This window comes from Dendropsophus ebraccatus, chromosome 6 (genome assembly GCF_027789765.1).
Source record: "Dendropsophus ebraccatus isolate aDenEbr1 chromosome 6, aDenEbr1.pat, whole genome shotgun sequence".
NCBI classification, from domain to species: domain Eukaryota; kingdom Metazoa; phylum Chordata; class Amphibia; order Anura; family Hylidae; genus Dendropsophus; species Dendropsophus ebraccatus.
Genome location: NC_091459.1, coordinates 65,118,994 through 65,137,692, shown reverse-complemented (window position 1 = coordinate 65,137,692; position 18,699 = coordinate 65,118,994). Strand labels below are relative to the sequence as shown.

Below are 18,699 nucleotides of genomic sequence, written 5' to 3'. Positions count from 1 at the left end.
CAGGTTCTTACAGTGGAATGTGTCCATATTGATATGCTTGTCTTTTTAGTGGCCATGTTGCGATTTACTGTTGCTTCATACATTGTCCATACAGCAGAACATCTTATATTTATATATTAAAAAATTGCTTTGTAAAAATCCAATGAATCATGTGATTTGTATACAGTGAACAGCAGCCCTGAGCTTTGTATAGGAACATGGATCTAAAAATAGACCATTCCCAAAGCACATCTCGCACACGGCTATTGTGAATGAGCGGTTCTTTCCAGCCACAGGAAGAGAACTCCTGTAAATATGAAACACTTGTATCTAATTAAATACCACAAAGAGAAGAATGGCACCGCACACTCCTTATGTCTGGGCTAGAGTATATTTAGCAGCTCCTATTGTGCCTCTGGTCAGTATGTATTCTGACAAAGTAGATGTAAGTGTGAAGATTAGAGATGATCGAACATGCTCGAGTCGATCCGAACTTTTGGCATTTGATTAGCGGTGGCTGTTGAAGTTGGATAAAGCCCTAAGGCTATGTGGAAAACATGGATATAGTCATTGGCTGTATCCATGTTTTCCAGACAACCTTAGAGCTTTATCAAAGTTCAGCAGCCCCCGCTAATCAAATACCGAACGTTCGGGTTCGAATTGACTCGAACCCAGTTCGCTCATCTTTAGTGAAGATACATTTAAAGTGCAGCCACTTTGCAATTGAACTGGACAGACATTATTTGGCATGATTTTCTAATGCGTATTATTGATCACATAGTTTTGCAAGCTGTTTACTTGTAAAACCTGTGTGCTATGGGGTCTATTTATTATTGGTCACATGACTTTGCAGGGGAACTGAAGTTTTAATAGCAAATCTACATTGCATTAAAGGGATTATTCAGCACTAAAACATGGCCATTTTCTTCCAGAGACAGCACCACTCTTGTTTCCAATTTGGGTGGGGTTTTGTAATGCTGCCTTAACACGGAGTAATAATTCGCCCAATCGTTTAACAATTTTGAAGCAACAATTTGGTTTTTAGAACAATCAGCATTTGAACGAAGTAAAATCGTTATTGCGATCGTTTTAAGATTACTTAAGCCCATCTTAAACATAGGGTAAACCTCTAAAAGACTGTTTACACGAAGCAATCTGGAAATTTTGCACGACTATTTGAGAACATGTTGAAACATCAAAATGAATGATTTCTCGCTCGTTTGTTCGTTCACTGTGTTTACATGAGCAGATTATCACTCAAATGCGATTATCGCGAAAACTTGAACGATAATCGTTCTCTGTAAACGCAAAACGCATTTAAGTGAATAAAGCTTAAAACCACACCTGAACGGGAAAACAGAAGGGTGCTGTCTCTGGAAGAAAGACGAAAGTAGACTGCCTGTATGACACGGAAGCTGGCGGAAGCCTTAAGCTATGTTCACACAGTATTTTTGCTCAGTTTTTTGGTCCTCATATTACAACCAAAACCATGAGTGGATTGAAAACACAGGCTATGTTCACAGACTGTTTAAATTTAGTGGATGGCCGTCATTTATTGGCAAATAATTGGCGTTATTTTAAAACATCGGTCGTTGTTATGAATTATTATTTGGCATAAAATGACAGCCATGCACTAAAGTTCAACAGTTTGTGAACATAGCCTGTGTTTTCAATCCACTCCTGGTTTTGGTCGCAATATGAGGACCAAAATACTGAGCAAAAATACTTAGTGTGAACATAGCCAAAGACTTTATCAAGACAGCAAGATTTTCTGTGTCAGGACTCTTCTGGCTTAAAAATACTGACACAAAGTATCACATGATCAGAATCACATAACTCATCATTGGGGGGGGGGGGGTAAGAAACCACTAAAAATGTAGCCAGAAAACACAACACTTTTGGAAACACACAAGAATGAAAACCTCAGCAGATTACAGTACCCATTTCACATGCTGCAGATAGGCCTGGGCTACACAACCGCAAGATTGATTTTAACTATGAAGCTACATCTGCTGTTCAAAGCAATACTGTGAGCTGCATGCAATTTGAGGACTACAGCTGTCAATCAATAATTTCAATATTGTATTGCTACAAAAAAATCACCTTAGGGCCCTATTACACCAACATATCTGACGACAGATTATCTGCCAAAGATTTGGCCCTCTGCTTAACCCACAACGGAAATTGCCTTGTGGTGCAGATTGTAAATGCACAGCGTGGCTGCTCTTTTTGCAGACCGACTGTGGATTTACCCCACAAAACTCCACATTGCAGATTTTAATTGCAGAACTGCCACAGTACAAGCCACACTTGTCATGCTGTGTCTGGGATGGGGGGGGGGGGGATATAAGGGTAGTTTAACACATGCCAAAAAAAAAAAATTGCGAGAAAGTTTTTTTTTTTTTTTTTTTGCAGGGGCCAGATGTTAGCTGGGGCAGTAGGGAAATATTTATTACTATACCGACAATGCTTTTAATTCGTGGCATTTTGTTCTTCAAGTTTTTTCGGGCAATATTTCAGCTGCTGGCATACAAAAAAAAAAAAAAAACTAAAAACCCCCAAAAGTAAAGAGTGGGTTTGAAAGAAATAGGAAATATAAAAGGAAAGGCTTATACTTCTGCTTCCCGCTGGATCCATTTTTGTCTCTGGCTCCAAAACTGCAGTTTTCCATAAAAGCTACTGTGTAACACTAAGGGCCCTATTACACCAAGATTATCTGTCAGATTTTTGCAGCCAAAGCCAGGAATGGATTTGAAAAGGAGAAATCCAGCCTTTTCTTTATGACCTGTTCTCTGTTTATAGTCTGTTCCTGGCTTTGGCTGCAAAAAATGTTTAGATATCTGTTGGTATAATAGGGCCCTTACACTTTTGAGGCTTTTTTCCTGTGCAAAAAAGAAAAGAAAATCCAACCTTGAAGATCCACAAAATTTGGTATGGATTTACTACCATGTTTTCAAAGCAAACTTCCTACATTCGAACTTACTCATAAGACTAGATAAATAGTGTGCAGATATAAGCTATGTTCCTACTACAGGAATGGACCAATATTTAACTGCAAAAGGCCTTTAGGCTGTATCCATGTTTTCCAGGACTCCCTAGGACTGCATTCAACTTTGTTAAAGTCAATGTACCATCAGGCCCGAGCTGAAGCACTGGAGACGGGCCGACCCACCCACAGTGGGGGGAAACCCCTGCCCCTCTATGATACGGCTCCATTGAATCTAATGGGGCCGTGTCATAGAGGGGCAGGGGCTTCCTCCCACTGGGGGTGAGTCGACCCCCCTCCAGTGCTTCAGCCAGGCCTGATGGTACATTCACTTTAACCACTGGTAATCAAATGCCAAGTGATCCGACACAAGCATGAGTCCCGCTCATATGTAATCATGATCATTATTTGCAGCTGTCATTATCAATAGGTAGCTGCTTTTTCCCGCTAAAATCCTGTACAGGTAACTTAGCCATAGGCTATGTTCACACAACATTTGTTTGTTTTCGGACGTATTTTTGAATGTATTTTCGACTGGAAATGAAGGCAGACCAAAAAATACATCTGGAAACAAACGTGTGAACATAGTGTCCGGATAGTAGATTCCTTACAATCAGTGATACCTTTTCAGTTTAAAAATAAAAAAATAAAAATAAAACAACTAGAAAAATTCTCCAAGTCTTAAATTATTTTCTTTTATTACTTTTTTCATGTGTGCAAACAAACATCGTAACAGTGATGTCCTTTAAAAAATAACAAAGAAAAATAACTATATACACAAAATATGTACAAATGAACAACAACATATTTGTCTTTTGCACAGCAAAGATAACATTTAGATTTATGTGACCATTATGTACAAAATATATACGTATTTACATCTATGAAACACTGGAAAAGTACTTCACAACAGTGCAAGTATTACAAGAACCATCATGGAATGTAATGACATAAGAGGAAGTATCCCAGTGGGCTGTTTAAAATAAAACAAGCGTGTAAACATACAAGTGTACCAAGTCTCCAATTCACTTCAATGCAGAGTTTTGGCAGGTGGCTGTCTGAGGTATGGAAAGAAAGAAAGAAAAAAAAGAGGTATCTGGCAGGTGACAAGTGTGAAGCAGGTTTTAGGGAAAAGAAATAAAAACACAAAGGGCAATGCTGTGGCCTCATGGAATACCTTGGTAGGTGCCTGGCACTATAACATTCATGCTGCTTCTGTTGTTCTAGAGCTGAAGTCACATTCTGTCACCTATCAGGAGTTGGGATGTAAATTGCCCATGGAGAGAGAAGGCAGAGGTCACACAGAAGTAGCAAAGCCAAGAAATACATTTACATTCTATGTTGCGTTATATGCAGTTTGTCATAGGACTGCGCCACACGACAATGTTAGCTATGCTACAGTTATTGAAAAATTGCTAATATAGACCTAATCAGCATTATAAATGCAGCTTTTTGGTACAGACAGGAAATTCCATAAATAGAAATGGCTCTTCATTTGTTAATTAACCTAACCTTAAAGCTCACTTTCAGCAAATGTACACCATAACCTCAGAATGAACAGGTGGGCATATCTGTGGCATCCTATAGAAGTGCCCCATAGCGTGTCACCAACAGCAAACCAATGGGATAGTGCTATGATGCCAGTGTTACATTCACATACCAGACATGTCCCCTCATCTCCACTAAAAATCCATACATACTGTAGCCTGAGTGAAGTGTGTACAGGTGCAGAGACTGCACAATGTGCCTTTCAGCTGCAGTGAATTAGTGTACCTGGTGCACAAGTGGATTGGCAATACATCACCTGCCTGGGCCTCACCCTACTGTAATTATATGTGCAAACACTGCCCGAGCCAAGGACAGGATAAAACAGGAAGGGGAAAGGGACATAGAAAAAGAGCATCCTACATGATTATAAGCATGACCAGCACTGCCCATTCAGGAGTCAGGAAACCTCATCCTGCTATGTGAATGACTGCTCTGGACTAGGAGGATTGCTGTTGTACTCAGTTTAGTGTCATCGCTTTGAAGCCTCAGCTGAGTGTAAATGGAGGAATAGGACTCGCTTACAATAATAAATACTACATGGACACCTTGGGTGTAAGTGCAGCAGCAGAGCCAGCTAGGGCACAATACTGTGCCAACTCCTGAATCCTGGACCATTGACTGCTAGATATACAGTATATGGCTGAGAACTAAGATGTGACCACCACTATCATAGCTAGTTAAAGCAACCACATGGATCTCCAGAAAAGGTTCACAATAAAAGCCAAATGTAAGATTAAAACATAATGCGCTCCTACTTCTGCTGAAGAATCTATGTTTTACTGTCTCCTCCTCACTTAGGTAATGTAGATGGATGCTTCGCCATTGTATCTATATGAGAGTGGGGGGTTGTCTTAGACTACCAAATCACACTGTGCATAGGATAGTCTGAGAAGACGGATGCCAGGAATTTTAAACGGAACCTGTCAGCATTTTCATGCTGCCTGAAGTCATCTGTGTTGTCCCCAGGGGCTTCTCCCCACCCCACTGACCTTGACTGATAGCTTTCTCCCTATGCTCAGAGAAAACCTATCATGGCTTGCAGGGCAGGCAGAAGCCACCAGAGACATCAGGCAGTATAAGAGTGATAACAGGTCCCCTTTATCTTTACATTCAGCATTATTGGGAAAGTTATACCCCAGAATCTCTCTTAAATATGCAATCCATGGCAACAACTGACATGTTCTCCTGAGTTAGTTTTTTGTTCTTTTCTGGGTCCAGCAATAGGGAGACTTTTTTTCGTAAGAGAACGGATCTATCTATCTATCTATCTATGGAGACATCTATATGGAGAAATACTCTAATAAATATTACAGGAGGGAGTATTTGTCCATACAAAAGAATGGTATTGCATCCCACCTTGCAGACACTTGCACGCTATGAACCCAGAGATGACAGGACTGCGGGTAAGTAAGAGTTGGAGGATGGAAGCGACCAGGCAATGTGACAATGTTCATACTGGTAATACTGATCAGGATAAGAGTCTCAGGGCCCCCACCCCTCAGGCCACAGGGTGGACCCTACATCAAGCACACTCCACCTCCCCCAGCACTGAAGCACCGGGGGCATTGCACACACGTCCCGAACCGCACTTCCAGAGGAATCCAATAAAGCGGCTTCTTAGGAAATGTTTGGGGGTCTGATCAATGCATCTTTTAACCCTTTAAAGGCTGCCAATATTCATAACGTTTTTTAACACTAAGGCAACTCTCTTCAAAGTGAAGTAATCCATAGCCAGAGTACAAGAAGAGAAGTAAATGACCCCCACATCAGTCGGTGTCATCTAGCCCTGGTAACAAGAGATGGATATATGGATGGCTAGCTGACCTGCCCTGTAAGACTATCTGCTCACCACTCACACACAGAGGTAACATGACAGGAGAGTAGCATGACGTCATAGACCGCATAGCAGGACAATATTAACCCCATCAATGCTGCAACCCTCAGGCTTTACACATGGCATAATAGGACTGCAGAACAGTATGACGTCATAGACCAGATATCTGAGCAATAGACACTAACCCGATTTTTAGCTACAATCGAGGATTCAGACATAATGGAATATGGCCAGAGAATGCTATCATGTTATCGCCTGCACACCAGGATACACATATTAACCCCAAAGCTGCCAACCTCTGGATTCAGACATAGTATGAGAGGATTTCTCATGATATCAGGGCAATACATAATAATATATTAACCCGATAAGTGTCACAATCCTCAGGATTCACACATAGGGTAAGATGGCCACAGAGCAGGATGATGTCAGACTGCATATGGGGCAATGGTAACCCCATTACACCTCTGGCTGCAGACATGCATGCGGAATTATGGAGATAGACTGCATTACGTCAGGGCAATAAATATTAACCCCATCAATGTCACAGACCTCTGGATTGAGACATACTGGAATATGGCCGCAGAGATAGCTGGGCAATCGCCATGCTGCCCACCTCTGGCTTCAGACAATGGAATCGGGCAGTATGAGTGCCAGGAGATGGTTGGAGGGTGACACCATAGCTTGCATGTGTGGCTATGTCTCTCAGGAAGAAGGTCCCCCAGCCCTCCCTCACACAGTCTCCGGCTCCCGGCACTCCTCGAAGCCATTGCTGATGGGTCCATTGTCGTGGTTGCTCTCTATGGAGGACTCGCTGCCCGTGCTCTCCCCGGAGAGCAGCCGGGTCACCCTCAGGTCCGCCCGCAGGCTCTGCAGGTCGTTGCCCAGGCTCATCTCTCCCAGGTCACTGATGAGCTGCGAGAGCTCGTGCTTGCCCTCCGGCACGTCGCCCCCTCCGTCCCCGCCGCCCCCGGTGTCCAGCACGTCCTCACACTCGAAGCTCATGGCCCTCTCCTCCTCCTCCTCCCCCTGCAGGTCCTCGGTGATGGAGCCCAGCTTGGGGGCGCTGCGGCTGCGCTCCACCGGGGGCTTGTAGCAGCACTGGCCGTTCAGGAGCTTCCGAAGAGGGACGAGAGGGATGCTCTGCTCCCCGATGAGCTGCTGCTGCTGGTGCCGGGCGTCCTCCCTCCTCTTCAGTCTCTTGAACTCGGCCAGGGCGTTGGCAGAGGTCTGGTACAGCAGCAGGGCCATGGCTTTGGCTTTCTCCGGCTTGGACACCAGCACGGCGTGGCAGCGCAGCATCACCGCCTTGTGCTTCATCTCGTGCCGGTAGATCCAGGCGAAGATCTTGGGCAGCCGCGGGTCGGCCACGCAGTAGGTGACCCTGTGCAGCAGGTAGAGGTGCCCGGGCCGCTTGGCTTTGTCCTCCACATGCACCATGCGGATGCCCTGAGAGCTGACAGTCAGCTTCATCTTGGTGCCATGCTTGCCTAGCTCGCTCTTGCTCCAGATCTTGCACACAGCCAGGTCGGTGCAGCCTTCTCCCTTGGACTGCAGGGTGGTGGCATTGCCCAGGTACAGCACGGTGTATGTCGGGTCCTCCCCGGTGATCTTGATTTTCTTCCGCTTAGACTTGAACATGCTGCCCACTCTGGTGAGTGCCCCCTCCGGGCAGGACTTGGCGAAGGAGGTGAGGGCGCTGTAGTTGAGGCTCACCGCATAGCCCTTCTGCTTGGTCTGCTTGCTGTCCTCCTCGATCAGATCGAACTTGTTCTTTTTCCAGGGCAGCATCGCGCAGTGTGAACGGAGGCTGCGGATCTGACGGGAGACTCGCTCTTAGCGCATGGTGCGGTGCACTGGCGGCGGCGGCGGCGGCGGCGGCGGGGACGTGTGAGTGCTGCTCACTGTCATGTCACGGACACGTCTCACCCGCTCTCAGCCTCCAATTGCAGCCCTCCGGGGCACAGCGCGCTACATATAGCTTGGAATGAACCATCCGCTCACGCCGGGCAGGGGAGACGAGCAGAGACCGTCCTGCCTCTTTAACTCATTCCACACCAGAGAACTCGATCTGATTTGTCATCACTGCGGGGCTTGTCTTTGCCAAGTAGATCTTTGCTTTAACTGCAGTCCCCAAGGGGGTTACAAGTGTACATAGTTGTAGATCTGCAATAGCTGGAAAGCTACAGGTTGGGGAACAGAGCGTCAGGCTATGTTCACACACAGGATTTCTGCTCAATATTTTGCAACCAAAACTAGAGTGGGTTGAAAACACAGAAAGGCTAGGTTCACAAACTGCTGAAATTGGGTGGATGGCCGCCCTTTAATAGCAAACAATTGCCCTTAGTTTAAAACAGCAGCCATTGTTTTGAAATAACGGGAGTTATTTGCTGTTGAATGGTAGTCGGGTATAGTAGTTCTGCAACAGTGGGGGAACCACAGGTTTGGGTACACTACCACGAGTGCGTTTGACAGGAGCGTATTACTTGCACATTTTGCGCCCATCTTACCAGAGTAATCAGTCAGTCAGGCCAGGCAGAAATACGCAGGTGCAGGTAATGTACTCACCTGAAGCCTTATTCATGCCTTCCATACATTTTTCTGTAAATGCGGATCCACAATTAGGGACAAATTTAGAGCTCAGTAATTTCTGTTGGACCATTTACACCATCCATAGTTTTACAGATCCACAATCCATACCGCCAAAAAAATAGGACATGTCCTAGTACATCCCGTGGCATGGATTCCCCCATCGAAGTCTATAGGAACATCCGTAATTTTTATGGAAAGAAGGGCGGGATCACATTACTTTAATTATTAATTCTCCATTTTTTGTGTATAATTGCCGACATAATATACAGTTCTTAAAAACTACTACATGTGTTAATTAGGCCTTCTTCATATGTCAGGATTTCCAACTATAAAGGCCCAGTTCACACTATGGAATTGGCACGGAGATTCCATGAAGAACCCCCGCGTGCAGACTCAGCATCAAATCCTGCCTTCTATCAGTTTGAATGGGAGGATGTATTTACACATAGAGATTTCTCTGACAGATTTTTTTTTAAGCCAAAGGGCCCTTGAACACTAGGAAAATCGCACAGAAACTCCGGCGGATTCCGTGCAGGCTCCCACTTGAACATCTAGCCCTCCACTAGGCTCCACTCTATGGTCCAGCGAATTCCGCCGTCAGTCCAAAGTATTGACATGTCAATTCTTTTTTGGGCGGATGGCAGAATCTGCCTGAATAGAATGGAGCCTATGGGACGGCCAGATGTTCAAAAAGCAGCGTGGGGGGGGGGGGGGGCAGTGTACAGAATCCGCCGAAGCTTATATTTGCCCAAAGTCAGGAATGGATTTCAGAAAAGTAGAAATCTTAGTCTTTCCTTTATGACCTGTTCCTGGCTTTCACTTTAAAAATCAGTCAGATAAATCTCTCTGTGTAAACGCACCATCAGGCATTGTTCTGCTTCCGGGGGACAGCATACATCAAGGAAAGTTCCAGCATAAGTTGTTGCCGATTCCTAGTGGAAAGGAAGTATTTCCTCTGACATTTCCAGCTGCCATCACAAGTACTGGGAAATATTTTCCAAGCTGGGGCAAAGGTAAAAAGTGCCAGTGATGGGTGAACATTTTTCAGACATCACTCCTTAATCATTGGATTGCAAGTAAGTGTGTGTGTGTGTGTGTGTGTGTGTGTGTGTGTGTGTGGTGGTGGTGGGGGGGGGGGGTTGATTTGCTCAATCATTCAGGACATTTATCATTCCCAAAACCCCCTTTGCCATTAGTAATTATTACCTTAGACAAAGCATGGAGGGATGCAAATGCCCAGTGTTTCCCATGGTGCACTCTGTATTTGTTTGGTACTTTCCATTCCTGGCTGGCATTCAGGTTTTCCTGTTGCTGCTGAAACATCTATTGTATCATTTGTGGTCAGCTTTAATATCTTATTTTTCTCATTCTCTTGGTGCATCGAGTTATAGCAGTATAGCAGGGGCCCAGTTAATGATTTGACATCATGCCATACACTAGGCTCTCACCATCTGACAGAAACAAATTTGTCCTGCTGCACGCTGATCAGATGAATGGATTCCATCAGGCGGCTTCACCGGTGAACAAACTCAAAGTGCCCACTCACAGTTTCATTGATCTTGTGTACTCTATTTAATTTCCTGTTCAATACACAAAGACTAGAAATAAAAAAAAGTTTAGAAACCATTCAACGAGTTTATTTAGCAGGTGCCTAACTTTCCATTTAACCCCTTCAAGACCAAGCCTATTTGCACCTAAAAGACCAGGCTCATTTTTCAAAATCTGACCTGTCTCACTTTATGCGCTTATAGCTCAGATGATGATGCTTTAACGTATGCTAGCGATTCTGAGATTGTTTTTTCGTCACATATGGCACTTTATATTAGTGGCAAAATTTGGTCACTACTTTGTGTGTTTTTTGTGAAAAACATCAAAATATCATGAAAAATAAAAAAAATTAGCATTTTATGAACTTTGAAATTCTCTGCTTCTACAAAAAGAAAGTCGTATCACATAAATTAGTTACTAAGTCACATTACTGATATGTCCTCTTTATTCTGGCTTAATTTTATAAACATATTTTACTTTTTTAGGGTGTTATGGGGCTTAGAAATTTATCAGCAAATTACCACATTTTCATGAAAGTTTTCCAAAACTGATTTTTTTAAGGACCAGTTCTTTTTTTAAAGTTGATTTAGGAGGTTTGTATACTGGAAACCCCCATAAGTGACCCCATTTTGGAAACTACACACCTTAAAGAATTAATCTAGGGGTATAATGAGCATTTTAACCCTACAGGGGCTGGAGGAAAGTATTCACCACTAGGCCATAAAAAAATGAAAAATTAAAATTTTCCAATAATATATACGTTTAGATTAAAGTTTCTCATTTTCAAAAGGAACATGAGAGAAAAAGCCCCCTAAAATTTGTAACGCAGGTTCTCTTGAGTACTACGGTACCCCATATGTGGGCGTAAACCACTGTATGGGCACACAGCGGGGCTCAGAAGGAAAGGAGCACCAATTAGCTTTTTCAATGCAGATTTTGCTGAAGAAGTTTCTGAGCACCAGGTGCGTTTGCAGAGCCCCTGTAGTGTCAGCAGAGTAAAATCTCGCCATAAGTCACTCCATTTTGGAAAGTGCACCCCTCAAAGAATTCATTTTGGGGTGTGGTGAGCATTTTGACCCCACAGGTATTAGAGGAAAGTATTCAAAATTAGACAGTAAAAATGGAAAACTCGAATTTTACAAATAATATGTTCCTTTAGTATGAAATTTCTCAATTTCACGAGGAACAGGAGAGAAAATTCACCCCAAAATCTGTAACGCAGGTTCTCCTGACGAGAACGGTACCCCATATGTAGGCATAAACCCCTACAACCGCAGCTAGTAATAGTTATTAGAATAGCGCAGTTACTAAAATAAAATAAAAAAATGAGATTACAGGTAATGTGGGGTGGTTACGGACAGTCTGGGGTGGTTCCGGGTAATCTGGAGGTGGTTAGGGGCAGTCTGAGGTGGTTCCGGGTAATCTGGGGTGGTTACGGGTAATCTGGGGTGGTTACGGGTAATCTGGGGTGGTTACGGTCAACCTGGGATGGTTACGGGCAACCTGGGGTGGTTACGGGCAACCTGGGGTGGTTAGAGGCAACCTGAGGTGGTTACGGGCAACGTGGGGTGAATACGGACAACCTGCTGTGGTTACAGACAATCTGGGGTGGTTACAGGCAACCTGCTGTGGTTACGGATAAACTGAAGTGCTAATAGGTAATCTGAGGTGGGTACCTGTAATCTAGCGTGGTTACGGGCAATCTGGAGGGGGTCACTGGCAATTTGGGGTGGTCAGAGGCAAGGTGCAGTGGTCAGAGGCAAGGTGCGGTGGTCAGAGGCGACGTGCGGTGGTCAGAGGCGACGTGCGGTGGTCAGAGGCGACGTGCGGTGGTCAGTGGCGACGTGCGGTGGTCAGTGGCGACGTGCGGTGGTCAGAGGCGACATGCGGTGGTCAGAGGCGACATGCGGTGGTCAGAGGCAAGGTGCGGTGGTTGCATGCAATCTAGGGGGTTACATGTAATCTGGCATGATTACGGGCAACCTGGGGTGGTTATGCGCAACCTGCGGTGGTTACGGGCAACCTGGAGGGGTTACAGACAATCTAGAATTGTTACGGATAGACTAAAGTGCTTACGGATAGACTAAAGTGCTTGGGGTGATTACAGGCAATCTGGGGTGATTACGGACAATCTGGAAGGGGTTACGGGCAACGTGCGGTGGTTACGGGCAACATGCGGTGGTTATGAGCAACGTGCGGTGGTTACGTGTAATCTGGGGGGGTTTGTCACTTTTTGTACTTTATACATTCATTTTCATTATATTACTATGATTACTGTGATATTTTCTATCACAGTAATCATAGTTCAGTGACAGAGACCAAATTGGTCTCTGTCACTTTAAATTTTCAGAGTTGGCTGGTTGTGGAGCGCATGCGCACTTCATAACCAGCCAGGACGTTGAGGAGGAAGGAGCTCCCAGGATCAGGTGAGTTTATGGGGAAGGGGGGTGACTGGGGGGTGACTTGGGGGACAGGAGACTTCACTTTTTATCCCATCACCAATCATTTATGGTGACAGGGGATAAAAAGTGCTGGGGAGCACATGGCACAAGCGATCAGCTGATCGCTTGTACCGGGACCCTACAGGGGGGTCCCCGATCACTACCCCATGCTCTCCGCTACCTCCGGTGGCGGAGAGCATGGGTGTTTCATTCATTTTTACAACTAGATCACTTTGAACAGATATACTCTGTTCACAGTGATGGCGGCGGCCATCTTAGATCTGATGGCCGCCACGGGGAGGGGGGTTAGTTACTGGGGCACTAGTGGGGCTGATCTGGGGTCTGATTTTACTTATTTTATCTCCCCCCACCGTGGTTTCACGGTGGGGGGAGATAAAATACAGCGGCGGCGCTGGCCCATTAGTGACCGCCGTCACTAAGGGGTTAATAGGGTCAGCTGCGGGATTGCAGCTGATTCTCATTATCTCCGGTGCTGGACACAGATGAGAGCGGGATCGCTATCCCTGCAGCGATCCCGCTCTCATCATTAACCCCGTCAGTAACAGGAACGTATATATAGATTCCTACTGCACGAGGTATGTGCAATAGGAACGTATATATACATGTTACTGACGCGAAGGGGTTAAACATGCCTCTGAAATTCATAACCAACAATATTGGAAGGGGTCCTATAAAGAGGGAGAGGCTGATTCTCTAAAGGCAAGGGTATAAGCTGTCTGTGACGCTGGAACTCTAGTTATTAGTTTGGTGTGCCACCTGACAGATTTAAAGCAGCCTTCTACCACTAGTACATCAAGAAGTACATTAATGCAAATGTATCTTTGAATCTAAATAGAGAGGAGCACAAATCAAGCATGCTGTATCCATGTTTTTCTGGACTTCCAAGTGCTGCATCCAACTTCTTCAGCCACCGGTATTCAAATGCCAGACAATCGGACTTAAGCATGCTGTATCCATGTTTTCCCAGACCATGGGTCCTATAGCAAAAACTGAAAAGTGGTCCTGCTCCACCATGACCAGCAACTGCTGCAAGATTTAGGATAAGCTTCTGACTATTTTGAGTCGGTCTGTATTCTTTCCTCATTTTCTTGCTCTCTCAAGTATCTGTATTTAATTGACTTTTGCACTCGAAAGTCCATCATTCCCAGTGATTGGACATGATTGGCTTGCCTGGCTGCTGGGTCACACAGAAATTTGTATAAATGGTACTTTTAATGATACATGAAGTGTCCTGCCTATCCTTTCTGTAACTGAGCTTGTCTGCCCTTTCCTTACTGTAGAAATAGCCAAATCTCAAACAGTTGATTTAATCCTTTCTCATCTTGTTGTGTATGTGACTATATGTGATGCAAATATGTTAACTGTTATATTGCAGGATCTAGTGGACAACAGGTCACTATACCTGGTGGTGCTGCCATGTTGAACTGTTGTGGCTGGCAAAGTTTTCTGAGAAGACAGCTACAGGGAATGGGTAGGTACTGGCACAGGCCCTAGAAGAGCCATATGTGGTGAGATGACACCAAAAGGTGGATACTGAAAAAGTGAGAAAAATCAGGTTTGGTACCAATCTGGGAGTGTTGTTGGCTCGTGGTAAAGAAGAAGGCTTGAGACTTGGACATCAGGGTTCAAGTTTGTCCTTTAGCATGAGAGGCAGAGGGGCAAAAGGTTGCAGAGGCGCTTTGTGTGAGAGGGTCACTGGTGAAGGGCGAGTCTCTGCAGTAGAAGTGGTTCACCTGCTTTGCCAAGCTGAGCCTTATAGTCACAGAGCAGATAATGAACAGGTAAAGTGATCACTACAGTTCTAGAGGCTAGAAAGTTGTGGTGAGGAGAAGGGGGCTTATAGAGTTCTACCACTTTTCACTCTTTCATATCTGATTTTATTTGATCATGTACCTTTTATCTGTCTAAGTAAAGATTATTTTTTATTACAAGTCCCACTGTTTTTTTTTTAGCTTTCAGACTTTCCACACACAGGTAGCAATACCAACATAAAATATAAACCAAATATTATGGTAGGCTGCCACCTGCTGGTAGGATGTGGGACTGCAACAAAGCTAGACCTACATGGGTTATGTTGGAAAAAGTAGACAAGCTACAATACATTTAGTAAACAACCACACCCAGGTCATACTTGTTGTTAAAATACTGTTCCCCAGACAGCAGGTAAACAGTTGAACTTCAATAAGAAGCACTGAGATTAGTATAAAACGTATTACATAAGAAAACAACACTCATATAAGGTAGTTGTCCCATGACAACTGTAAATTAGAGAGGTCATAAAATAATGACATGTCAGGGCCGGACACTATATAGAGATGAGGATGCTGGGCTGTTTGTGACATTCATATTTATTGCTATAGTGGTAGGCATAACAACCCCTTAGTTTTTATACTGTCATTTTCTATTATACTATGTTATACAACTGCATTAAAAGCAGTTCCCCAATAGTCATAACTTGAGAAATCTCTCCATTGACATGTATGGATTTCGTTAAAAAGTTAAAGGGGTACTGTGAAAAATGTAAAAAAAAAAAAAAAAACATGAAAAAATACATTAGGATATATAGAAAGAAAAGGAGGGATTTTTCATTTGCCTCTTTGTACAGCTTCTCTTGCACTTGCATGTAACTAATTTATCAAACAAAACTAAATGCGTTCAGTCGCCGGAGGGATCCCCCAGCAGGTGCAGCGACGTCATCACTGCCCCTGCCGGAGGATCCCTCAGAGATCATTTCCAGGTTACATCCGGGCGGGCGGGGGGGGGGGGGGGGGGGGGGGGGGGGTCGGTGGTCCCGGATGTAACCTGGTCCCAGATCCCGGAGCAGTGTGAGATGTCTGCCCTGCTGCCTGCCTCCTCGGCGGTGCACGGACCACCGACCCCCCCGCCCCGGATGTAACCTGTAAACGATCTCTGAGGGATCCTCCGGTGGGGCAGTGATGACGTCGCTGCACCTGCTGGGGGATCCCTCCGGCGACTGACCGGCTGAAGAGGAGAGAAGAGGCCAGGAGAGATGAAGACAGTATTAGGTGAGTATAATTTTTTTTTTTTTTTGTAGCAATGCAGTGGGACATTATAACTATATGGGGACATTGCAGGGGGACAATATAACTATATGTGGGACATTGCAGGGGGACAATATATATGGGGGACATTGCAGTGGGACAATATAACTATATGGGTAACATTGCAGTGGGACAATATAACTATATGGGGGACATTGCAGGGGGACAATATAACTATATGGGGGACATTAGAGGGGAACAATACAACTATATGGGGGACATTGCAGGGGGACAATATACTGTATATTGGGAACATTGCAGGGGAACAATATAAATATATAGGGACAATACAAGGGGACAATATAACTATATGGGGAACATTGCAAGGGGAAAATATAACTATATGGGGGACATTGCAGGGGAAAAATACAACTATATGGGGGACATTGCAGGGGGACAATATACTGTATATTGGGGACATTGCAGGGGAACAATATAACTATATGGGGACATTGCAGGGGGACAATATAACTATATGGGGGACATTGCAGGGGGACAATATAACTATATGGGGGACATTGCAGGGGGACAATATAACTATATGGGGACATTGCAGGGGGACAATATAACTATATGGGGGACATTGCAGGGGGACAATATAACTATATGGGGACATTGCAGGGGGACAATATAACTATATGGGGGACATTGCAGGGGAACATTATTACTATATTGGGGACATTGCAGGGGGACATTATTACTATAGGGGGGACAATGCAGGGGGACATTACTACTATATGGGGACATTGCAGGGTGACATTATTACTATATGGGGGACATTGCAGGGTGACATTATTACTATATTGGGAAATTGCAGGGGGACATTATTACTATATAGAGAGCACAACAGGGAGCATTATTACTATATGAGGGACAATGCAGGGACACATTATTAGTATATGGAGGACAATGTAGGGGAAAAGATTACTATATGGGGGCACAGCAGTGGATCCTACATACAGGGGGTAACCCACATACCTGCTTTAGTGCTGCTTGAGGGGGTGAAGTGGAGGGAGTTGAAAGTGGGGTGAGGGGGCTGCTTGAGGGTGTGAAGGGGGAGTAAGGTGGCTGGTTGAGGGGATGAAGGGGTAGTGAGGGGAGACTGGATGAGGGGGGAGTGAGAGGTTGAGTGGGGGCTGGGTGAGGGGTAGAAAGAAAGAGGGATGCTTTTACTTTGGGGGGGGGGGGTTGTGGCATTTTGCACTGGGATTTGATTATAGTTTGTTTTTTTATAGTCCGGCCCACCAACGGTTTTAGGGACAGTGAACTGGCCCCCTGTGTGAAAAGTTTGAGGACCCCTGTCATAAATTTTACTAAATAGTTTGTATTCTTTATTGCTGCTTGTTTTGTTTAGGAGGTAATACATATTCCATCAATGATGGCTGCTGTTACTTCAGTACAGAAAATTACAGCCTGCGCCTGGTCATTCTCCCTTCAGCTGTGTTAGTTATTCCAACATTATCAAGTTACCCCGACGGATGTTGCTTTCTCCCAGCTTCGGGGTACATCACGACCTGACTGAAACATCACCAAATGGTGGGATTTAGTGACTGCAGAGGTGTCCCGTCCCAGTCACTAGCTGGCTGAGGGGGGCATCAGTCAGCCGGGCTGTGACGTAGCAGCAGGGGAAATATGCAGACTGTCAGCAGGGTCCAGGAGCGAGTCTCGATGCTAAGTGGGCACAGAAATAAGTAAATGGACCTTCTTCATTATGTTCCCACCACACCCTACCCAAAATAATTTTTTTCCCCTGCACTTACCTTCTCCTTTGTATACGCATATATCCCTGATCTCAGGATCTTTATAAGCTTCATCCTGGTAACTGGTTCCTTTCATTCCTCGCACCTTCAATATGCCTATGTGTATGCTATTCACCAGTGCTTAAGAGGGCTTATCCCGTTAGGTAAAATACATGTTGAATCATCCCCTCTCCTAGAGAATAACAATTTGCTATATCAGACTGATCTTATCAGTCTCCTTCCCTTCATTCTGAGTCTGTTGCTTTATGCTCAAGACACATAAACTGTGTCTAAGCTGTTCTCTCTGTCCTGCTCTTAACTACCTCCTCCCCCCTCTCTTTGAGGTCAAGTTACTGTTGACCTTACTTTGATTAATACTTCCGGCATCACAGAGTACAATGACAACTAGCGAGGGATGCTGTTTACATGTCTCTGAAGGGAGGGGGAAAAGGGAGATCAGAGCGGACAGGGAGAACAGCTCACACAGTTTTCTGTGCCATGAACAGAAAGCAGCAGAATTAGAACTGAGATAAGGAAACTGATAATATAATAAGTATTGAGCAAATTTTTTGCCTCCAGTAAATGGTATGATTTAAAATGACGAAAGGTGATTTTGATTTTAGGTTATGTTCACACAACATATTTGTTTGCAATTAAAAGAATGGACATTCTTTCCATACTGCAATGATCTGCGTTGAAGTCACTGCAAACAACGGCCATCACAATAATGACCATGTCAATTATTTCCAGACGTTGTCCATAGACTTCAATGTAATTTTTATTTAAAACAACGGCCATCGCTTTGAGTGCCAAATAACAGCCGTTATTTATACATAGTGTGAACATAGCCTTACCCAACTGGATAACCTGTTTTATTGTGTGACAAGGAAAATAGCAGTCCATACAAGAAACTTACCATACCCAGAAATCTTTTAAGAAATATAGCAGG

General features: G+C 44.5%; 1 protein-coding gene across 1 annotated transcript; it reads right to left on the bottom strand.

Moving 5' to 3' along the window:
* Positions 1–3,654: 3,654 nt before the first annotated feature.
* Positions 3,655–8,218, bottom strand: FAM43A (family with sequence similarity 43 member A). Its single transcript, XM_069975072.1, has one exon. The coding sequence runs from the start codon at positions 8,136–8,138 to the stop codon at positions 7,080–7,082; it is 1,059 nt and encodes a 352-aa protein (XP_069831173.1). The 5' UTR covers positions 8,139–8,218; the 3' UTR covers positions 3,655–7,079.
* Positions 8,219–18,699: the final 10,481 nt, after the last annotated feature.